Source organism: Anarrhichthys ocellatus, unplaced genomic scaffold (genome assembly GCF_004355925.1).
Source record: "Anarrhichthys ocellatus isolate YVR2014 unplaced genomic scaffold, GSC_Weel_1.0 scaffold11, whole genome shotgun sequence".
NCBI classification, from domain to species: Eukaryota; Metazoa; Chordata; class Actinopteri; order Perciformes; family Anarhichadidae; genus Anarrhichthys; species Anarrhichthys ocellatus.
Window position 1 is genome coordinate 1531211 of NW_022280041.1, and position 24715 is coordinate 1555925.

The 24715-nt window shown below is 41.5% G+C and overlaps 1 protein-coding gene across 1 annotated transcript in view; it reads left to right on the plus strand.

Moving 5' to 3' along the window:
- LOC116385439 (diacylglycerol kinase eta) overlaps positions 1-24715 on the plus strand; it is a 60186-nt gene that overhangs the window by 2452 nt on the left and 33019 nt on the right. Inside the window, exons 2-4 of the mRNA XM_031850932.1 lie at positions 7344-7550; positions 8484-8740; positions 10307-10411. Of these exons, the coding sequence (XP_031706792.1) occupies positions 8648-8740; positions 10307-10411 (198 nt within the window). The 5' untranslated portion in view covers positions 7344-7550; positions 8484-8647. The remainder of the gene's footprint in view (positions 1-7343; positions 7551-8483; positions 8741-10306; positions 10412-24715) is intronic.

The following is a 24715-nucleotide window of genomic DNA, read 5'->3' on the forward strand; positions in this document are numbered from 1 at the left end:
CCCCCCCCCCCCCCCCCCCCCTCCCCTATTATTGACCAGAGCTATTTCTCTTCAATCAATCGATCTACTCTTTGCTGTAAATCAATTCTCCCGACATGTAAACAGGCAGCAGCTGCTATTTATATAGGCATTGATCTCTAAAGGCCGTATTACTGTATTACAGACTGTATGCAGCAGAGGACCATCACAGGAGACAACTTATGAGCATCATCTTTTTAAAACATTGTCCCACAAAGACTGCACCAACAAACACATTTTAATAATAAGAAAGCCACCAAATGGAACCGGAGTTAAGATTCTAGCATCAGTAAGATTACTGCCCATTCTATTACCTGGTGTTTACGTTTATAATGTGGCTTTTAGCGCACCGGGGAATCTTAAAATGAGCCGGCACTTTAACATTTTCTCAGCCAACAATATAGCTCAAATGAAAAAAAAACCAAATGTAATCAATGCACACAGTTAACAGCTGTATCTTTCCTGCGTCTCTCCCTATATAACCATCTGCCCTTGAGAGTGTGTGTGTGTAGGAAGGTGTGATCTCAAGCAGCTTTGCTGGTCACACATGCCTACACACACCTACACACACACACACACACCTACAACACTTACAAAACAAAACATTGCTTGCGTAACGAGGCCAGCTGTTCTTGCAGTGGACGCCGTATACGAGCTTTTGTTTTGTTTTACTGACTTTCTCCCCCCGCTAATTGGCACGTGTGTGTGTCACACACATGCTGCTGTCCATGGTTGCGTAACACAGATGCATCAACCGTACGGTACACCTACTGCTGAGCCGCTTCGAAAAGTCGTGTAACACTGAAGAGTTTCGTTCCAAACAACCTCAGAGAAAAAGGCAATCATCCCCACAGAGCTGAGCACTTTAATGGTATTCCGTCATAGGTTTGGCTTTTAATTTGCATGAATGATTTTGTGGGTGTGGTTTGTATTTTATGAGAGAGACTTGCAGCTTATTTATGTTTTCTATGAATCTATCAAAGAATAATAATAAGGAAAGAAAGAGAAAATACAGGCAGAGGGCAGATTCTCTGTAGACACACTTCTAGAGGATCATATGTGATGATCGAGAGGCATTCTTTTTGTACGAGTCGTGTGTTTTTAAGGAAAATGCTGCATATTATACCCGTTTCAGTGTCCATATACTTTTTCAGCTCCGTTTCCTCCGTCGAGACAACAACGTCATTTGTTTCGCCTTTTAAAATAAGATTTTCTGATCTGCAACTGCTATGGTTTGAATTCGGTTCTGGGCAAAATGAGAGACGGTGGTTCGTACGTTGTATTGACCGAGGACTCGCGTCCTACCGTGGGCACTGAAGTGGGCGGTCGATGGATGAGAGTGTCCTTAATGTCGGCCCGTGCGTCCTCAGAGGTTCACTCGAGTGCCCTTGCACATGATACATCAGCCCCAACAGCTTCAGGGACGCTGTTCAGTCTCCATTAGCTGACTGAGTTCCCTGGAGGGAGGACAGAGAGGGAAGAGTGTCACGTTAGTTCAAATCAGAGTCAGTCTCATCCTGACAGCTGGAGAATTTTAGCTGGTAATATTCAGCACTCGAACAGCGGCGTTGTGAACCACTGAAGCAACTTTTGTTGCTTTTTAAACTCTGTTTTCCATCCTGCATTGTGTAAAGTAACTTGCATGAGTTTGCTTTCTTCTTCGGTGGTTTTTTGTTGTTTAACCGCTGACACATTTTATTGTTTGGCGTTTGGACCCTGACAGTTTGCAAAGCTTTGGGTTTCTTAATGTTTCATTCAGACATTTAAACCATTTTTACCGTGGGGTTAATGGACAGTTCTTACTATTGATGCCACTAACTGTGGCACACTGCTGCTCAGACTGTGTCTAAAACTATTTAATGAATCACTCGGTTAATTCATTCCCCACTGGAGGAGCTTTGAGTTTAAAACCTCTGTGCTCAAGTACCACTTCTATATCTCACTCCTGTTTCAGAGCTCTCACTATTGGTTTCTTTGTGGAGTTTTCTGTGTAAACAAATTTAAAACACATCTTTAAAATCGTAGTTTGGGCGACTTCCATGTTCAAGGTTTTCAGAATGATCTGATATAAACAATGATTTGTTAATAATTGTCCAATCTCGAGTTCAAAGTACTCCACCAGTTTAGCGGCTCACTTCCATAATGTCTGACTCACGATGGACAGTTTAAAAACAACATTACCCACAATGCAGCTGGACTGCCAACACTTTGGTCGGCGATTTGGTTGAATGCTTGAACTTGAAGAAATATATCTAATCTAATCCCGGTTTCGACTTCTACACTTCTCCTTCTCATACAGTCCAGTGTGTTAGCGTCTCAGTCGCAGTGACAGACACAATGATTGTGTGTGTGTGTGTGTGTGTGTGTGTGTGAGAACAGCATGTGGCTTCATTAGCAGCTCTGTGTTTGCGCTGTGTGAGCACCGCCTGGTTGTAGAGGCTAACAGGATGTGTTGCTGTGTCTCTTTGAGGTTACCACCTGTTCTCCTCACTTGGTCCTTGTGTTCTCATGGAAACCAATATGGTGAAGAGCCGGGGCCAATCGGACACACACACACACACACACAATGGTCTCTTTGTCTTTTCCGTTTCCTGCGTTGTGTCCGTCTCTCGCTTGCTTTTGACCTCCGAATCGTTCCCCTTTTAATATTCGGTCTCTTGAGGTCGTTCAAAGCACGACTGCTGCGTTACCCGACTTCAAATGGCAGATGACTCAAATGTTCCTGATCTGTGCTCCACAGCGGTATTTAGAGCTTCAATACAGGTGGAGGGAATCACCTTTTTTACCTCTTTCTATGCTGTAAATCCGTTTTACTGCCTTTTTCTTCGGTCCTTCTTTCATAGTTTATTTGATCGTTTATTGTTTTGTCTCCTTTTTGTCTTCTTTCTGCTCATTTTTCCACAGTAAGGACTTTGTCTAACATAATTATGTACCCTTTAATAACAACATTCATAAAGTGATAAGATAACCTCACCTCAAGGTCCAGTAAGCAGCTGTTCTGGAGCTTTCGATCGGTCTTCCTCAGCAGATGTATATTTTCTGAGTCGTCATAGAAAACACGTTTAAATTCTCATGTTTTAAATCCTTGACATGATCCGGGAAAAACATTTTTTTTTTAAAATTCAAGCTTTTACACTTCCATGATACCGGAGACGAGCCGAGGAAGCTCATGCGATATGATCAAAAGCTCCAGATCAGCCACTAAATGGACCTTGAGATGCGATTGTTTCGTCAGCTGGTGTTCCCAAAGTGAAGAATCACGTTTGAATACTGAGACTCAAACTCTGCTTTTGACAGAGCCAGGCTAGCTGTTTCCCCCCATTTCCAGTCTTTATGCTAAGCTAACTGGCTACATGTTTAGCGTTCTCATCGAACTTTGAGAGAAAATAAACAATTAAAAAAAGGGTATTTCCCAAATTGTCAAACAATTTTTTCAATGATAAAAAAATCAATAAAACCAAAAGATCAAAGACCAAATCTTAATCTCTCACTCTTTTCTCTCTAGGAGGCCCTTTGTCTCCCCTCTCTGAACCATCTCTCCCCATCGACGGCTCTTTTGTTTCCTCCCCCCTCCCCCGTCCCACGCCCCATTAGCCTTCCCAGTGATTAAACGCTCTCGTTGATCAAAGGGGAAATCGCAGACATACACTCAATAATTGATGCTCTTAAAATGGATTATCGTTTGACTTCACCACCTGTGACTGGTCTCCCTTTCCATTTCTCCTCTTCTAAATTCCCTCTGCACTCTCCAGCTTCATTTGCTACATAATCTTTTTTAATGGGCGAATAAATCACTAGGTGGCAGCATAGCAGCACATGGTGCATACGTTGACAGAGCAGGAGACATATATATATATATATGAAGGCACTGCTGAGAGTTAAAGACACAGCACTGAGGGGGACAAGCTTGATTCCGGATCAGTGACTTTGTGGAATAACTGCAGCACCATTCATCTTTTCACTTATCTTCTCAGCTCCTCTAATTAGCCGATCGATAAGCCCCTCCCTCCGGGGTCGATTCCAGATCAACTGAAATGATGTTCCCCTGACCCATTAGCGACCTTTTACAACCTTTTAAGAAGCTCAATCGGCGCTTTTGCCAAGTCTGCAAACCTCCAGTGTCTCGCGGTTAATGAGGTCACTCCCAAAAGAATTAAGAGTCCAGCTGAAGTCACATTTAGTTAAATCTTATTGTAGTGTTTTTAAATGTATTGTTGGTAGTGTTTTATTATCAGAAAGGAAAGTGGGTGTGTCTTTTGTTGGAGCCTGGTGGGTGGTGAGGTATTTTCTTTATTTTTTTTGTGCCAAGCTAAAATAGCTAGCTGATAGCATTAGCTTCATATTGACTACATCAACACGTTCTCACTCCAATCTCTTCAAATTATGACACTCTAGTGTTCCCTCTAGCTTCCGTTTTGGACGTGTCGGTTTCCACTCGTTGCGGTCAGTGTCCTCTCAAAATAAACTTCACAGGAAATTAAGAAACCGAAACCACTTAGGTTTAGAAACAAAGGGCGTGGTTGATGTTAACTTGACTGACTTAACGAGTCACGTGACTAACGAGCAACAAACCATTCGCGTGATTAGCTAGCAACAAACGTGTCACGTGACTAGCAAGTGACGAACGAGTCGCGTGACTAACGAGCCGCCAACAAGTCGCGTGACTAGCGAGCCGCCGAGCCGCGTGACTAGCGGGCCACCAACGAGCCGCGTGACTAGCTGGCCACCGAGTCTAGTAGAAAACTAGCTGAATGACTAAAATCGTTTAATTTAAAGAACTACAGAATGTGTATTTTTCCTTGAAAGAAAAGCAGCAGGAAGACGTGTATGAATTAAAAAAAATAAGCTATTTCTGCAAGCTGCACGTTATTAAATAGCTAACTATGGTGAGAGATTAGCACAGGACGCACGACAGCATGTTCGTATTTGCATGTTGATAACGACGGTGCAGAGAGCTGCTCTCGGTTTGATACGTAACACGGAGCCGTTAATTATCTCTTTGTTATCCATTTCTTTTATTGCTCGGTTGTGATTGCAGCTCCCGGACGAGGACGAGAGGAAATCTGACAACCTGTGAGCGGCTCCCTGGGAGAGCGAGGAGGAGGAGGAGGAGGAGGAGTGTTCAGCTTCTAGCTTCTGTTATCTTTCCTCCCTTTTGCAGATTTGAGGAATACTGGGATTTCATTCAGGGCAAAAAGAAATTAAAAGAAAAACACCTCTTGTTGAGGTGCAAAAATCATCTCTCCATCTAGAAAACCATTGATAGAAAAGTAACATAATAAAACGCACCATAAAAGAGTATATAAAAGGTATTTTTCATGCAAAATAAAGCCAAATATTCTATTATTCCTGCTCCTTTTCTTTTATATCATCGTAAATAGAATATATATTTGGGTTTGTGAACAAAACAAGATTTATTAAGAAAAATGATCACATTAATAACAAAAAATAACCTTAATTTGCAGTTGTAAGTGTGTTCTGCCTGGATGCAGACTCCCTCCTCGGTCAGCCTCCTCGCTCCCTCTGCTCTCCATCCTTTTAACCCTTCCTTCCCACTGTTGTCAAGGGCAACCACTGGGGAGGAAAAAAAAGAGAGAGATGAATACAGTAACTGTCACCTGATCAGTGGAGGGAATCCAGCAGGTGTGTGTGTGTGTGTGTGTGTTACGACCCGACACACACACACACACACACACACACACAATGAAGTGACTGCTGGCAGCTAATTCGGCATGAATATTTAATCAACTGTAAACAAATTACTATTGTACTGAGCGGTGCCAGTGTGTGTCTGTGTCTCTCTCTCTCTCTTTCCTATCAATGTGGATGTCTCTCTCCCTTTCTCATGCACGCTCTCTCTCTCTCTCTCTCTCTCTCTCTCTGTGTCTTTCTATCTCTCTCTGTCTCTCTCCCCCCCTCCCTCTCTCTGTCTCTCTCTCTCTTTCTATCTATCTATCTCTCTCTCTCTCTCTTTCGTTTAAGTGTCGGGATTAAAAATGAAATATTGAGATATGATAATCATGTAAATAATCCAGTGGCTCTCGAATCATTTTATTTACAGTTTTGTTACAGTATTTTGAGTGTAATTTATTTGCCAAAAAAGTAGACAAAACACACAACAAACAAAGTTAAAGATGAATTTTACTTTTGTTTCCTATAGATTAGGTTTTCGACTAAATCAATTATTAGACGATTTGTTTGTTTAATTGACAGACGTGTAAAACTGAGTTTCTCCAGAAATAATCACACAAAAGCACCAGTTTAAGTCTTGTGTTGAGCAGAGATGTGCGAGATAAGTTTCTAGGAAATATCAGCATCAAAAATCTGATATGGTGACAGCCTGTCTGTGAGAGCCTGTCTGAACAGATGTTTGAAATCCAGCTGTTACTGCCTGCAAGAGCAATGCTGTGTCGCTGGAGTTTGAGTCTGCAGCAGAGCTTCCTGTGCTGTTTGTATCCCTCTCATGCAAAATATAAAACTATAAAAAGACACCAGATTTGAATATATATATATATAGCAAACCTTTGATCTTAATCTATTTATTTAGATTTATTTATTTATTTCAACACCGTGCCAAATTACATTTCAATTGTATGTGCAATATTATTTTCTATTATATGTGCAATATTTTCTACTTCTGTTCAATATCAATTAATGTTTACTTTATTTAATAACCTTACTCTTATTGCAATTATATTTTGCACAGGTGTCAGTATTACTTCTTTTACACTTAATTAATAACTTATTCTATTGTTCATATGTTTATATTTTATTCTATTGTTTTTTTTGTTATTCTTCTGTTGTCTTTATTCAAACTCTGACCCATTATTTCGAGATTTTTTAATTCATTTATTATGATTTATTAAGACAATGTGGTTTAGTGTGTTCACTTATTATGTCTTGTTGTGCTTGTAGGTATCAGTCTCACCGGCAGGAGGGTGTAGATGTACCCAAAGCACTTTGAAAACTTAAGAAAAACATCTTAATCTGAACTTTTCTCTCTTATTTTTCAGCTCTCAGAATTTTCTTATTTATTATAAATGGAATCTCCAAACTTGTCCTCGCTCTACCTCGTGCATCTGTTGGCGTCTCGTCGTTGATTGGTGTTTCTGTGTTACGTTAAAGCCGTGTTTTCTCCTCCCGCGCTCTTACGCATGCGCGCGTTCTCTGCTCTCCGTTTAACCTCGGAGCGGCGATATTCGAGGCGACAACGCGGCGTTCAAATCTCTCTCTCTCTCTTTCTCTCTCTATTTATCTCTCTCTCCTCGCCCCCTGCTACCTCCCTCCCTCCCTCCCTCCCTCCCTCGTCTTCCTACCTGATTCAGATCCGCTCCGACGCTATGCGTACCGACCGCGTCTCTCTCTGCAAGGCGAGCACCACTGGAGAGAGAGACCCGCACGCTGCTGCTGCTGCTGCTGCCGACTGTGAGCACCTAAACGCCTGCCGGAAGAGCGACCCAGGCCGGGCAACAGGAGCGGGGAGACACTGCCGCTGATTCACCTCCGTCGGAGGACGACATTTACGCGCGGAGGTATATAATAAGCACATTATTTGTATTTGTATCGACACACGAGAGCACAGTGGTGGAGGTGGTGGTGGTGGTGGTGGGGTGTTTATTTGTGCAGAGGAGGTGGCCGCGCGCGGTGACGGTGGCCGTCCGGGTCGCTGGTGGATGTTATCGCGTTTGTGACAGCTGAGCCGACTGAGTCCGTTTGACGAATGCGCACGAGCCGCGGTGAATATTGCCGTTTGTTTCGCAATAAACAGCGACACGGACGGAATGAATGATGAAGGGGGGGGAGAGGAGAGGGGGGGCGCACGACAGCCTGTTGTGCATCCATCCGTTTGTTTGGTATTAAAACATGTTTTAAGACATTAAACCCCCCCCAAAAAAAGCTCCCTTTGCATGCAGCGGTTCTATTCCGGTCTTATTCTTATTTTTCAACATTTATGTGCTCAAGTTTGGTGTCAAACGGGGGCGGCAGAGAAGTGAGCTGCACACACACAAGCAAGCACCCGCTACATCCATTCACTTTGCCGAATGAAAATCAATATATGATACTTAAGGGGCGTGCAAGAGCGCGCGCGTCAAGCAGCGCGAGCTGGTCACATATATTGCGCGTTGCAAGACAGGATAGTCTTCCTGTAATGAGCCGCATCATCATCATCATCCTTCCGTTGTCAGCATCATGTTTCACATTCATCTTCATCATCATCACGGTTTTGCTGTTTAAAAGAAACCCACACATGCAAGCTGCTGAACTGTGAAATCTCTTAAGTTATTTTCTCACAAATAGAGGAAGAAGTGGAAGAGGAACCCGAGCGAATTGCGATGGAGGAGAAGGAGAAGTTAATGATAGAGTTGGGGAAAGTGAAGTTAAGGGAGCTGCCAATCAAAAACGAAAAGAAAAAAAATAACATCTTTTCTCTCCTGATCAATAATTCAGTCCTCCATCTTTTCCAGAGTTTGGCCTCCCCTCCCCCCCCCTCTCCGGATAGAGAGATCGGCGAGAGGACGAGTGCGGCGTCCCGGAGCCTGACGCCCCCTTTGTCATCCTCTTCCTCCACTCAGCCAAAAAAAACTCTTCTTCTTCTTCTTCTCTCCTCTCTCTCTCTTTCGTCCTCGCCATGGCCTTCAAACTGAACCCCAACGTCCTGTACGTGGCGGAGCACAGCGAGTCCCTGGGGTCGCCCCAAGCCAACTCTGAAAGGACCCACATTGTAAGTACTCGGGTCTCTCTGTGTGTGGCTGATTCTCTTTTGTGAAATAATGCAGATAATAGGGCACGAGTTTAAAAACAACTTCATGCTGCCAGTTTGCCTTTTGCATAAACTTGCATGTTAAGCTTAAGAATTAGAAAAAAGCCTTAATGCTGAATAAAATCACTATTTTGTTGCATTTTTAAACTGTTTTAACTTCTTATTTTGCATCCTGAGATGATTTTTTTCAAATTTTTGTAACTTCTTAATGTGAGTTGGGGTTAAATCACCACTGGGAATCTAAATCTCCAACACTTATGGCCCAACTAGTAACGTCAATTATAACTTCTTGAGGCCTAGAACTGTGCAAGACTGCTTTTCCAATCCCACGCCTTGGGTGCATGCTGAAAAAGCTCTTATGTATTTCTGCTGCAAAAAACCCAACAACTTGCGGAAATAAGTCTTATAATAAGTCGTATAATGCAAATGCACAAACAGCCTCATCCAACGGCTCCATCACCGTCAAAGTAAGCCGTCCAAAGCACACAGGAAGTGATGAGTTCGGAGCGTAACCCTCGCGTTCGTGCGCCGAGAATGAACCAGAAGTCGGGGGAGACTCGGTAAATGTGTGAACTCGCATGTTGGTCAAGAATCTGTCGCGCTGCATTTCTACGTTCCGTCCAGTGGGAGTTGTGAGTAACATGCAGGTGCAAAATGGCCGAGACAGCTGATTGAAGACGTTTATTGATTCCCGATTCTCCTCGGAGAAGCAGAGCTTTAGCCTCCACTGGTGACACAGAGGTCATGTCGTGTCTGTGGCATTTTTTATTGTTTTAATGAATAAAGAGACCTTAAGTGCTGTTTACGTTTTATAATTTAAAGTTACACATAAGGCATCAATATGTTTTATTTAAAAAAAATAATTTATACATTTTATGGAAAACAAGAAGAAGAAATACAGGAATAATTAGAACAATTCATCTCCGGTGGAGTCGAGAACAATCTGAGAAAAGCAGAACTCTCGGACAGATGAAACATGAACAAAAGCTTAAAGAATTAAACACGCAAAAATATTAAAATTTATTTAAACATTTTTTATGGTTGCTGCTTGAGGTTTGAAGTAGTTTTATTGACTGTAGCGGAAAGTCCGAATCTCACAACAAACCAGATCTCAGGAAGTTTTTCAGTATTTCTGCGTCACAAAACGTCACGTTCAGATTTTTAAGTTTAGCTCGTCATTGGCTTTTTTTCTCTCTCTCTAACAGGAAGTAGTTAAAAATCAGTAAACTTGATAGCAGCAGTTCACTGAACAGATGCAGCGGGAAGCGGATTGAGCCGCTGCCCTTCAACCAAATCACATGGAAATTATGCAAGAAATAAGAGTTTCTTCTAAATCAGTGGCTGAACCTTTCCTCTACATTTTAAAAGGAGGACAATTTGGTCCCGTATGTCCTCTCACATGAGTTCTGGATGGTCAGGAACTCACTATTCAGTACATTTGTGCCTCCACAAATTGTTTGTTAGTAATATCTGGCAATTTTCCCACACAAAATGTCCAGCAATTTTTCCGTCTTCTTCTTCTTCCAGGCTGGAGAAGCTGGAGAAGAGTCATCGGACAGCGACGGGGAACAAGAGGAGACGTCGCACAAGTTGATCCGCAAGGTGTCGACCTCGGGTCAGATAAGGGCCAAGGTAGGAGAAGAGATTAAGATTAAAGCCTCGCCGGTGTTTCTATCCGAGGTGTGTTTTATTCCAGATGTTTGGTGTTTTTAAACTTCTTTAGAGAGCTTTTTGTCTTCTCCGAGGTAGAGAAGCAACATTATAGCAAACCAGGGAGGGATCTTAACTTGGAGAAAGTCGTGGAATTTTTCCATCAGGGCCACGCCGGGAACCCTGATTAAACATTTAACCGCTTATTTATTCAGGAGGTGATATTAAGATTTAAACATCTCACTGAGGAGTGGATGAGAAGCCATTTGAAGGACTTTTGCTTCATGTGAAGTCTCTTTTTAAGAGGATGTACCTTGTTTGCTGCATCGGTTTATCTGTCTTTTCTGTGTGTTCGATTCTCTCTCTCTCTCTCTCTCCCTCTCTCTCTCTCTCTCTCTCGTGTCACTTTTATCAGACTTTTATCTTCATCCGATGCATCTGCGTTGGCTCGTGCTCACGTGACTTCCTGCTCACTTCCTGTCTACATTGAGTTCAAATCTCTGATAGCCGGTCTGACGTAATCACATATTAACATCTCGCTCTCTCTCTCTCTTACTGGACTTCTTACTGGCTTACTGGCCTCCGGACTGTGTGCTTTACAGGAAGATATCGATGGTCTGATATCGGCCTCTTACCGGCAAACACGCACAAACACACCCACGTCTGCCTCATTAGTTATTGATGAGCTAACATCTGCAATGAGAGAAGCATTATTATCAATGCAAACACACAGAAGACAACAGTCTCATTTACTATCATACGTGTGTGTGTGGGTGTGTTGAAATTGTTGTCCATTACCCGCATTGACCGCAAATCATGCACCGATCAATAGGAAACACAGGATACCCGGTAACCCCTTGTTGCCCAGGGACGGCATCCCATAATGCCACGTTTTGTTCCTGGAGCAGATAATGGTATTGGATATCAGTTTGGTATTGATTGGCTAATATCGTCCGGACACCGCTGTAATGGGGTGTAGAGGTTGATGTGCACGCCCGTATATGGGCATAATTCGCCATGGTTTCAGGGTCTCGGGGCAGGAAGTAGGGAAAGGATTTTTTTTTTTTTGTGTGTAACCTGTCTAGTTTTATTATCTGTGTTTATATTAAATCACCCAGTAGAAAATAATAGATACAAAATAAATCAGTAGTATTTGAAAAAATGTATTTATTACATTTAGTTGTGTTTATATATATTTTAGGGTTGAAGTTTAACAGTTTTTACGAAATGTGTAAAATCATGAGGGAAAAGAAAATTGAAAATTTCCATTAACTTCATCACATTTACAATAAAATCAATTTACATTAAAAATATATAATGACAACTACAACAGAAAGTTTACAGTTGTGTTTATGGATTGTTGAAAATGTCGTGTAAAGGGAATTTTCATTTGTATAAATAAGTATCGTTAACGTCAACATCAAACATGACACAAAAACTACAGCGGCAAATATGTCGTGTTATTTTTAAATTAAATAAAATCATGTGGGAGATGGACTCTCTGGGATTGTTTCTCTTTATTTGTGACAGCACAGTTTTTATGAGAGTCCATGACATCATCACGCAGCTCCTCTCCCATTAGCTGAAATAGGACTCGCCATCTGTCAGTCAAACTTGACAATGCTGTGATTAGTTCTTTGTGTGTCTATGCTTATATATGTATATATATATACAGTATATGTATATATGTATATGTATATATGTGTGTGTGTGTGTGTGTGTGTGTTGACTAGATTGTGTGCACCTGCAGTCATGTGAATTAGATTAAGCTAGTAAACTATCGCCTCCAGGATCACGCTGTCGTGACAACAATGTCCTGAGTGGATTAGTGTGTTTGTGTGTCTCTTTTGTTTGTTTTGGTACACGTGGGGGGAGCATCGGTGTGTGTGTGTGTGTGTGTGTGTTTATTGGATTTGTTGATCATAAAACTTGCTGTGTCATGGTTAAGCCTTCAGGAAAGGACATTAAAATCGGCTGCAAGTTTTGTCGCTGTCGTTTTATAGTCTGTAATCACAAGTGAATGTGACCTCGGTGTTTTGCTAATTGACTGACACTATAAGCTTCAGCCTCTATTGACTGGATTGGACTTTAAGACTGACGGGGATTGATTTGCCGTGTGTTCTTGTTTCGATATCTTTTGTGAGAATCAGTTTGAGCTTTTGGCCCTGAGGTCTAAAACCGTGGGTAACTATTTTTTTGTCTTGTACCAGCCTGTTGTTGCAGAGTTTATAAGAACTCGACCCCACCCGTCTTCCAGAGAAAATAAGACGCATTTTAATAAAGCCCTTTTGTCTCATTTTTGGTGAAACTTAAGGTGCTCTTAGGGCGTCACAGTGGTGTCCGTGCTAAGATGTGTGCCTCATAAACCGCAATGTCCCCAGTTCGAGTCTTTCATGCGTGTCATTTCCTTTCACATTTCCTGTCCGCCTCTCAACTACATTCTGTTGATGTATTATAACAATCAAAGGCAAAAAAAAAAATGCAAAGTGACATACAAAGAAATGCTCATATTAATGATTAAAAACATTTAGAATGCCTTTTTAGAATAAAGAGAGCAACCAGATGCTGTGAGATCCGATTTCAGATCAACAGTTTCATTGTTCATAGATCACCTCAGAATAAGGAAGTCTGTTTCTAATTTTAGCTATTCACGATGTTGCCAATCTGAGAAGTGAAAGAGAAAAACAAGACTTAATTTCGTACCATATGTACTGCTTGGTTTACTGTTAGGCCTGATATTAATAGCCTGCACTCAAGCCTTCTGTACTTACTGTAATAGTTTAGGGTCTAAATTTAGTCAATGCAAGGTCCTCATAAGGTTAGAAGGTTGCTTTTGTGCCAACAAGTGCCCATTGCTATAAATATATAAAAACATGTAGCTCTACAGCACATATAGAAGCATTACATCCAAATATATGAGGCTTTATAGTCGTAGAACACAGCATAATTCACAGTCCAGTTTAGGTAATCAATACAGTGATGCATCAGATATTGAATAATAGGCCTCGTTTTGAGCGTATTAATCTATTCTCGGACAAATACTTACCATCAATTAATCGCGAAAGCATTTGCACATGAAATCGATGACGTTTAAAGCCATTGACTTGGAAATCAGATGAATTGGTCTACAGAACAGAGCAGGGAGTGTTTTTACTGTATCTCAGTTAGCACACCATGCTACGTAGCATTAGCTTATCTCAATCACACATTCACTGCTATCCACGCAACTATCCACTGTGCAATGTTGGTTATATTGTGAGTTAAAAATGTGGTAGTTGGTAATCTACTGTAGCTGGCCAGCTAACCGCTAACGCGCTAGCCAGGGGGAACACGGATGCGCTAGTCAGTCACAAAACCTCTTTAAACTTCTTTCTATTTTCCTTGTACTGCGTAGTTACTCCCGCTTGGCATTTTGTTCTCAGTATTGTACGTCATTTAATTCAATAAAGAGTCACAGAAGAGGGGAAAACTCTTACATTTAGCAGTTAACTGCTAGCCAGCTTGCTAAGTTGCATGCTGTCAAAATGCTTCATCGTAACTTACAGAAATAAAGTTAGCCTAAAACTGACGTTTAGACAAAATGCTCGCTGCACACGTAACGTCGGGCATCAGGATCCTGCTGAAGCATCGCGTCTTATTGCCTGTATCCTCAGCTTTTTTTTTTTTTAGTTCTGGGTTCTTTCCCCTGTTGGTAGTGCGTCCCACCACACACACAGTTTTTAGGCATTTTTAAATGTCGTTTGATACAAAAGTCAATGGAGAGCGACTTAATTTGTCTCTTTTAAAACATTTAAAGTAACTCCCATTTGTTGAGCAGTTTATAGTTTGACAGAGGAGGTTTGAAATTGACATGTGATGCTAAATTTGAGAAACAAAAATGAACGTCTTTAAGTTTTGTTCATGAACTTTTTGTGAAGACCCCGTGACCTCTTGTCTTACTTTCCTTTTGTCTTTCTTTCTCTTCGTCTCTCCACCTCCAGGCTCCGTTACATAAGCTTTCACACTCTTTCTTCCTCTCCCCCCCCCATCCTTCTCTTCACCATCTCCTCCTCCTCCTCCTCCTGTTTCTCTTGCTCTCATTTACTGTGTGGAAAATAAAGGAGAAACAGGAAGAACATGAGGCGGAAGAGCAAACAGCTCCTGTAAATTGTGTGCGATTATGATTTGTGGGTTGAGTCGGCCGATTGGGTAACACTGTAATGGACAACAGTGACTCCCCTGTTGTCATATTATGCTGTATTATTATTTTTAATCTTCGGAGCATCTGCACCTTAATTGTCTTTTTTTTTTTACTTTTCTCTGCTTCCCAAACAAACCTTTTAAAATAGCAGCACCACCTCAGCTTATGTAACTTTTATATATATATATATATATATATTTCAGGTGTTTTGAGTGGTGACCAACAGGTAACGCCCCCCCCTTCTATTCCTGTGAATTTCCTGCACGATGCACTGGAATCAAACCCCCGCTATATTTGTTCTTTTTTATCTGCATCTCGCTCCCAGTGCAGAAATCTGTGTGGGTGTTCACGGCAATGGAGATGAGGAGTTATAGTGTGTGTGTGTGTGTGTGTGTGTGTGTGTGGGACGGTAAAACTGAAATGGCTTGAGGAGGGTGCAGGAGTGTGTGGGATGCCCAGTGTTACTGGGCATAAGTGTGTGTGTGTGTGTGCGCGCTCTTTGATTTATGCCCTTGGCTTGATGTGATACAGCTGCTGTAGTGGAGGGAGAGAGAGAGAGAGAGAGAGAGAGAGGGAGAGAGAGAGAGAGAGAGAGAGTTATATAAGAAGTGCACACAGCGAGCAGCAGGCTGTAATACCCATATTTACCGTCACAACAGGTTGACTGTAGAGGAGGCGGCCCGACTATTTAAGATGTGTTGTTCAGTCGCTGCTACAAAGATTGCATAAAACGTTCCGTTTGTGTCCTTCAGGCTGAACAATGCAGCTCAATAAAACCTTAGAGGAGCCATTTTTAACAATCTGTCGGATCAAATTTCTGCCTTTTACGGCGCTTCACTGCAACGACTTGCTGAATTTCGGGGTAAAATGCCAGTTTTATTCCTTATTGTTTATTTGGATCTCCGTTAAGAGTTCGCAAAGTGGATGATGGTCTTCCTGGGGGGGGGGTCCACACAAAAGAAGTAGTAGAACCAGACAAACACATATTTTACATATGAGAAGGTAGTGATTATAATAAAACACAATAAACGTACTAATAATAAGCAAAAATAATGAAAAATATAAACTTATAAGACGTATGTCTTTACTGTGGACTCATTCTATCCTTAAATTGAGATTGTGACCGTTAAAAATAATAAAAAGCTTGTTATTTAAAAAATGTTTCTTGGCAGGTACTTTGGCAAATGAGCCAAAAGGTTAATTTTGTACAAAACTGTTAGAGTCTACCTCATACCTCGTACCACGTACCTCACCTCGTTCAAACAGCAGGACGTCGCCTCCAATACCACCGCTTGTATTTTATAGGAAATCTTTGGTCAAGCAGCTAACTCGACCGTGATCCACAACAGACGCAGCGTGTTTTATTGATTTGAGGAAATGATGTTACTCTGCATAGGCTGTTAATGATACATGCATGAGAGTATTTACTTACACACAAACACACACACACACACACACACTCAGAGTCTAAATGCTGAGTCGGTCCGTCTCCCTGACCGACTGCTGTTGGTTAACTAGAGCCGTCCAACTCACTTTCTATTGATTTGACCTCTTGTTGACTCTTCACAGTCAAACAGGAACTCCACTTTACACTCAAGGAAACCAGGAAGAGCTTAAAAAGCTCTGAAGAAAAGAGTTTTTTAGGAGGAAAAAACAATAATTTTAATCATCTTTCATAAATGTATAATTTTCAAATCATGAATATCTCATTTTGGACAAGACACTCACTGTAATTTAGGCAGTTTTTAGCCTCAATATTTGCTTTGATACAAGAATAAAACACTTATGTAAATGATAAAACTGTTTATGAACTGAATTGGCGCTGACTCTGATAAAACTATAGGTCCATTATTAATAATTTGTACAGAAAGATGTTCAGATGGTGATTTGTAAAAGAAATATGGACACAAACTGCAGGAAAAAAACATTTACAAGAGCAAACGACTCCCTCGTCCATTTTTGGAGCCTTGGACTATTTCAAAATAAAAGAGGACGCGTGGTTTCAGCCCTTTTTTCTTTACTCTCTTTTCGGTGTTTATCTTTTGTGTCCCGTCTTATTTCAATTCCTCGCTTTCATTGCTGCCACCTGGTTGTGCTTTATTTCCTCCTGCCTTGATCTCTGCAGGCTGCCTCTCTCTCTCTCTTCTCTGACCTCCATTGTTCATCGTCCCGTCCTTCCTTCCTTTCATCCTGTCCTCCCTTCATCTATCTCTTGCTCCTATTTTCTTTTCACCTGCCGACTCTGGGTCTCTGTACTTTAAGTCCTTGTGATGCACTTCCTTGCTAATTGTTTCTCTGTTTGAATACCGACATTGATCTGTGATGGATCCACTTTGAAAGAGAAGCTTGAAAACTCACCACATACTGTTTCTCTGGTTGTAAATTAGCCCACAAGATATGCACTTAAATGTAAACTCCACCCACCTGGCAAATCAGGGTGACTAAAACTATTTTTGAATTACTCACTCATGCTTTCAATCCTAATGATTCCCACTACTGTCCCTGTTTCAGCTACATCCAGTAAATCAAGACTTTTAAATTACATTTAACAAAACAAGAGCTTCTTTTCAGGTATAATTCAGGTATTTTCTAACCACCCCGGTTGAATCGGGCAAAACAGCATGTAACTAGTCAAGCAGCACGAGCTGCCTCAAGATTTGAACGTAGCTTTAATTTAACATGAATCATTTCAGTCTCTTTATTCTGACCAAACGCAGAACTTGGCTCCCTCGATTAGCTTCTGTAGCTAACGGTACAGAGAGGAGCGAGGACCGTCCATGTCGGTCGAGCCGTGGCACCAGCACGCGTGCCTCGTTAGCGTTATTGTGAACCGTACTGGTGTCACGCTATTGGTGATATTTAGGATTGATAAATTATCTAAAAATATCTAACGGGAGATCCTCAAAAGGCAAATGTCAAACAATACAAAAATAATAATAATATTGCAGGAAATCACTAATTAGCCCCAAAATGCATTGTCAATAGTGAGTCTGTGTAAATGTTGACCCTTGGATCTCTTTGATTTTATTCCCAGAACTGCTTCGACGTCTCTGTCGTAACAGCGTTTCGGGGAATTTCTGTCCAACTTTTGCCTTTTTTTCCACTTTAAAGAACCTCAAGAGTCACATCACTCTTCTCACACTTACCCGCGATGACCATGAACGTCACAAACATGTATATCGGCAGCAGATTGTGGCTGAAGAGACTTTAGACTTTACATTCTTGTATTGATCTCGCTCCACCTCTCCATCACTCTCTGTTCTCCTCCTCTCCTCTTTCCTTCCTCCTCTCTTCTTTATCCCTCTCCATCTTGCCCCGTCATCCCTCCTCCCTCCTGTGGCTGCAACGTCTGAACCGCCATGACGCTTCAGTCTGCAACAGGCCACTAAGGAAAGTGTGTGTGTGTGTGTTTCAGTGTGTGAGACAAAGTTGATGACTTGCGTACAGCTGCTGTGTCTAACATAGTGACACTCACTTTGGAAATGTGCTAATGATGAGGAGACAACAATATCTCCAGTGTGTGTGTGTGTGTGTGTTGCCACTAATTAATTAACGTGCGCCTTCAATCAGTGACAGCTTGTGTGTGTGTTTGTGTCGTCACTAATGAGCCAACGTGTTTCAGTCTTGACAGGTGTGTTTTTGTTCGTGCATACATATGTGTGTGTAGAGCTGCTAATGTGCTAACGTGCGTTATCAATCAGTGGAGTGTGTGTGTGTGTGTGTGTCCCCACAGGCGCGTACCGTTCATCACTTCCTCGTCTCTCTCTCTCGCTCTGCTAATGGAGACTGACAACAGGAAGCATGTGTTTTAGCGTCTCGTGCATCTGAACTGATGTTTTCAGTGTCAGAGAGATGATATTCATAGTTTGTAGTAAGCAGTTAAGTAAATCTTCTCAGTCTGCAAATGTTTTCAACATTTTATCCTCTAACCTGTGCAACTGAAGGGGCGACATGAGGCGTTTGAGTCCATCGAACCTCCAGCAGGGTCCGTTTGTCTTTTTAATGGCGCTACACGGTCTGAAGAACCGACGGGTTTGAAAGGCCTGTTTTCTTTGCAAAGATCACCAAAAATATACCATTTATCAAAGCAAGAAACTGTCAAAACAGAACTTGTCATCAGATTTTCAAATTGCAGACGTACCTCGAATGAATCATGTGTGAAGAACACAAAAATAATCAAATTAAAGCTTAAAATTGTGATATTTCTTCTAAAATCACATTATTCTACTTGTCTTATTTAAAATTTCGCCAAAAATGAACTGATTGCTCGCACCAGATACTGTAAAAAACATTAAATGAAATAAATAATATAGATGGATAGATAGATGTGACAGGAGTAAAAGAAAACACCCAGAAATCTAAAAGCACCTCTACAACACATTTATCCCTTTTTTTTACTGTAATTAACCAGAATGGGAAAAGAATTAAACTTGTATGAAAGACAAAACTGACAAACGTCGCGACACATTAAGCTGAGAGAGGTGCAGAACATGCTGCCTTTATTATTTGAGATGAAGGACCACTTAAACTCTGCATGTCGTGCACGTTGGGCCGTTGAGTCACAGTGTCTGTTAACGAGGTGAGAGGCCACAACATTTCCTCTGATGCTCTGCTGCTGTCAACGGTGTACAGTCTGTACTGTCAGGGCTCACACATTCACACTTACTTTCCTCTTTTCTACTTTACCTTTATTTTAGTTTTTTTATATTATTTGTTATATTTCTTTTGCTTCTGTGCACCTCTTGTTGTTGTTTTTTTTAACCGTGCTATCTCTTCATCTTTCTTTCTCTCGTAGAGGACAAAAATAGACGCAGTCTTGGTTTTTTGTCGGCCTCTCTGTCTTGACACCTCTTTAACAGGAAACAAGAGACGGTCACCGCAACACACACACACACACAGATAAACACACTCACAATCGCGCTGCTTTTGCAATTCTGATGTCCTGATACATCGTATGATTGAGTTTGTTCTTTTTTGAATGCAGCTTGCAAAATAAGAGTTTCCTTTGTGTGTTAGTGTGTGATAATGGGCTGTCACACACCCCGACTTTAACAACCGCATGAAGAGTAACAGTCTGAGTCAGCAGCATGAAAAAACCCATCTGTTAATGACACTGGTGAAGACCGTGTCTCTTTGACAAAGAGAGGAGGAGGTCGTGTGTTTAGTCTTTTTTTTCACTCCAGCTCTATTCAATGCACGAGTACATTTCCTGCAATTACACTGATTAGAATCATTGTGATTGTTGCTGCTACCTGCTGTGTGGACCATCTTTCATCGCATAATAGTCCAAACAGGTGTTACAGGCGTAAAGCAAGTTTCATAAAAATCAGGCCAGTATGCAAATGGCCTATCTCACCTGCACCGTGACCATGAGCTAAAACACAATCTACAACTGGAACCTTCGCTCTCCCTAGACATTTTAATTACCGCTGTCCACTAGAATACGACATGAAAATATGGAGACATATTGTATTTATAACGTTAAAAGAAACAGAAAACTATTTATTTCAATGATTTGATTTGTCAAATGTTACTGTAATGGTTTGCCAAGTCAAAGACAGTCACTGATTAAAGAAGCTGCTATGAGTAATAAGTGATTCTTACTGAAAGCGGAGTCTCTCTCTTGATTTTACTCCGAGTATTCTGGCAGCAGGGTGACTGTCCTGGCTTCCCTTCTTAAAACAACACATTTTATTTTTACACGTGTGTGTGTGTGTGTGTGTGTGTGTGTGTGTGTGTGGTTTTTAACTTAGGAAATTTGTTGTCATAGTGAAAGCGAGAGGTAGAGATGGACTGATCTTAACTGTAGACAGACATGACTGGATTGATTGACGGATAACGGAGCAGAACTTACTGCTGTTTGTGTTACCCCGTCTCGCTTCTCTTCTTCCATCCCTCCATCACATCTCTGTCCTCTCTTCACCTCTCTGTCTGCTGACTCAGCAACTTCATCACTTTGTTTTTATTACGACTTTGAAGATGCACCGTGCATAAAATAAAACAATTAAAAGTGAAATGATCATAAAAAATGTCAATCTGTGAACTTCAGAATGTCCTCCTTCAACCAAATCATCAACTGATTTGAATATTACTTCCCAACATTATTGGAGCTTATCAAAAAACGATCCCAACTCAAGGTCCACTTACTAGCTTTTTACAGATGCTCGAATGCAAATCATTAAGAAATGAATAGAGTGAAATAAGGAAAAGGCAGTTCAAACATGTCTGAGCATAGGAGGTTGTATACAAACAAGGTCTTTTTTCATCCTGTTGCTAATCTGGCCATCGTGTTCACACAATTCAGAAAGATAGACCAATGTTATCTTACTGCCCACGTTTCACAATATTAGAGAAGCCTTTTTTCCTCCGTGTTCCTCCTGCAGCCAATAAACTGCCTCCGTGTTTGAGGTCTGTGTTTAAAGCTCAGACGGGGCTGAAGAAAGAGAGACCTTGTGTTTGTTCTGAAGCTGCGTTGGCGAGAGCCTCGCTTCTGTTTACACTCCTCCAGCGTGTGAGGGAGGGTAAGTGCAGTCTGTCCTGAGGGCGAGGGAGGCGAAGAGGTTCGTGATATTTGCAACCGAGGTGGAGAGTCCGGCTTTCTCCGGATGGAACGATCACCCCCGCTGCTCCATGTGTGTTTTCTGTTTTGATCTCTCTACGAGGCCAATTATCTCAAGATGAATTATGAGTCCATTTGTCCGAGGATCACCGACTAAATTAATTAAAGTGAACTATCTTATTATTTTGTGTTCACAAATTCAGGAATTTGCCATTTTTTTTAGTCATTAGTGTTGCTGAAGAGTTTAACAAGTCAACAAACTCTAGATTTAAGATTTAAGTAGTTTCTGTTTCCATCTTCTTCTCCTGTCAAAATATGCTGTTTTTCTTAGTTTTATATAGCTCGAATATCTCGTCATATGTTGGACAAAACAAACTGATAACATCCCCTCGTAACTTTTCACTATTTTCCGAGGTTTAATAGACCAAACAATTCTCAATTAATTGCTAAATGTATACTTGTAGAGTATTGTAAGATAATAAAGTCTTGATAACAAATAAGGCAGCAACTTTATTCTGTTCAGTGTGCATTAGTCTCCATCTTCTCTCCATTTTCGTCTTGTTTTCGTCGTGGCATTCATTTGTAAATTGCATTTGATTTGTTTGAAAGGTGCTATATAATAGACAATTTGATTGATTGATCAAAAAGCTCACACTCGCTGTTCATCGACTAATTGATTGTTCCCGCATTAATCTCAGCGTTTTTACTTCTCAAGTAGACGTCGCATTTACCCTGAACTGCTAATTCTTCTTTTATTTTTCACTTAAGTGCCCTTTTATTCATTTTTTTTTGTAATTTTACTTGGCTTCGTTGGCCTGCAGAGGCTCTCCAGGCTCGGATCGAGGCTTCCTCCCCGGCTCGGGGCGAGACAATTTCTAATCATATCAGGGAGACGGAGTGCTTATCCGGCCCCCAAATCCAACGAGTGCCAGTTATTCTCCGTTTCCATCTCGCTCTGCCTTTTGTCTGTTGCTGCCTCTGCGTCTGCCGCGCTCTCTTCCCTTAGTCATCGAGCTTCAAGCTGAGCCAGACAGTGAATCATAGAGTTGGAGGTATTGGCAAGTTATCAGAAAGACAGCAAATAACCCAAGTGGCTTCTCAATCTGGGTAATGAAGCTGAGCAGACACAAAATACACACAATAACCCCTTAATACACACAAACGTGCTTCCAAAACACTATGTACACACACACACACACACACACACACACACACACACACGACACAAACGGTTTTACCAGGAAAGAAACTGATGTTTGCAAAAGAGAGAAAAAGCCACATCCACAGAGCAGAGCGGGGCCGAGGGAGCTTTCTGTTTTTCGAAACGAAGCGCTGATCGAATATCGCTGCAAACAATGAGAGAAGAAGACGGGATGGGCACAAAAAGAGAAAGAGGAGAAGGGGGGGGGGGGGGGGAAAGAGAGGGGGGTGTTTATTGGGGGGTAATGGAGGAGAGGTAGTTCTGTTTAGACCAGGCTGCTTTGTATTTAAAGTAGGTGTTTGTGTGTAAGAGAGAGGAAATAGTGAAACAAACAGGATAGTTTGCTGGTGTTTGCAGAAAGAAGTGCCCTACATATCGTGTGTGTGTGTGTGTGTGTGTGTGTGTGTGCGTGTGCGCGTGTGTGCGCGCAAAACTTCACATTCTAACACAGTTGTGTTGATTGACTTATATTAATTTCCTAGAGACTTACCATAACCGCTATCAGCCTAAACGTAACCTAAAGGTTACAAGTTTTCATCCTAAAATGTAATGTTTACGTTACAGGGTTTCTGCATTTTGTCCCCAAAAGGAAGGCGAGTCCCCTTAATGTGAGTGTATAGTCAGATTTACGTCCCCACAAGACAGGTAAAACACACCATACACGCACACTTAACTGGAAGAACTCTGTGGTAAATCTGCTCGCGAAGAAAGAGAAGATCGCAGCTCGGGAATCCGGCCTCTTTGTGGCTTCCTGAGTGCATTCACCGTGGAAGTGTGTGTGTGTACTGTATATGCGTGTGTGTGCGTGTACAGCATGCAAACAAGGGTGCACACATGTAACATAGTTTACCCCAGACTCCTGTGTAGTGTATAAATAGCAGCATAACAAACAGCATGTGAGACAAAGCAGTATTTTAAGTACGTTTAGAATGACTGTCAGCAAACGAGGACGTGTAGAGATGACAACAAAGACAACCTTAGCCTCTTCAGCCAAATGTTTTTTACTTGTTTTACCAAAGATAAATATTTTGGACCCAAATTTCTGTGATTGTTTATTCTGTAAAATGTCTGAATATAGTAGGAAATGTCAAACAAATATGGACAATATGGTCATAATGTTCTCTCCCGATGTGTGTTTTCTGGTAATTCAACAAATACATAGTTTGTCTGGAATAACCACATGGTAAACACTATTTTTGTGTACCCCTGTGTAGTTAAAGTATTTTCTCATTTTATTTAAGAACTTAGGTGCAAAATAAGTGTTCTGTGATACTTGAGAAACGTGATCGTAATACATGTATTTAAATACTTCACAGTAGCTGAAAAGTCACTACAGATAAAAAGCGACAAAAATCAGGTGGGGTTACTACTTCCTTTTTATGACGCTGGAAAGCAGAAAAAACGCACGATTTCAGGCACTGACATCAGTCATGATGTGGCCGTTGACCAGGCAGGAAGGGGCGGGTGCAAAGTTGCTATCCAGTTGCATTATGGGTAGTGTAGGATCTAATGCTTTGACCCCAATCTGGTGCATTGAAAGTCGGGATATATCGGCCTCTGGTGCTTCGATTTTGACGATCTTTTTTTCTGTATCTGTCTCTCATAGTCCCACAACTTTATAGAGGTGTTCAGTCGTTTAAGCTTTGTCAAAGCAACTTCTTTCCTCCTCCACATATACTATAGTTTGGTTTTTTTGTGTCTTTTTATCTGGCAAAAGCGGATTTTGTTGCGCAACCCTGTGTTGTACAACGACAACGAATGAAACATTGCGAGGGTTACCTCCCATTTTGAAACTACAAATATAGATTGATACAAACATTAAGTTATTTCGAGATAATTCATCATTTTAGATGTTTCTTGCTTTGTAAGAGTGCTGTGTGTGTGTGTGTGTGTGTGTGTGTGTGTGTGTGTGTGTGTGTGAGAGTCTACACCTCACGTTGCAGTCAGACATTACAGTAAAGCATCGAGGGTTCAGTTTGTGCAACACGTCTGTAGGAGAACGAGCAAATGCGTGCACCCGATAAGATCATTGAACTCCCCACGTGAGTGTGTGTGTGTGTGTGTGTGTGTCTAGATGCGTGTGTGTTGAAGCGCAGGATTCCCTTCAGTCTGCAGAAATAGACGGGAGGACTCGCAGACGGAGCGCTCACACAGAAGTTTGTCATGCTTTCTGCACCACCGGCTAACCACTCGCTGAACTCCTTTGTAGGAAGTCTATTTCGGTCGCCCCGTGTCTGTTTGAGAAACCGAGCTTATTCTAGAATCAGGCTGTTACTGTATATGGTAAATCCCCAACCGTCCTCTCTCTCTCTCTCTCTCTCTCTCTCTCTCTCTCTCTCTCTCTCT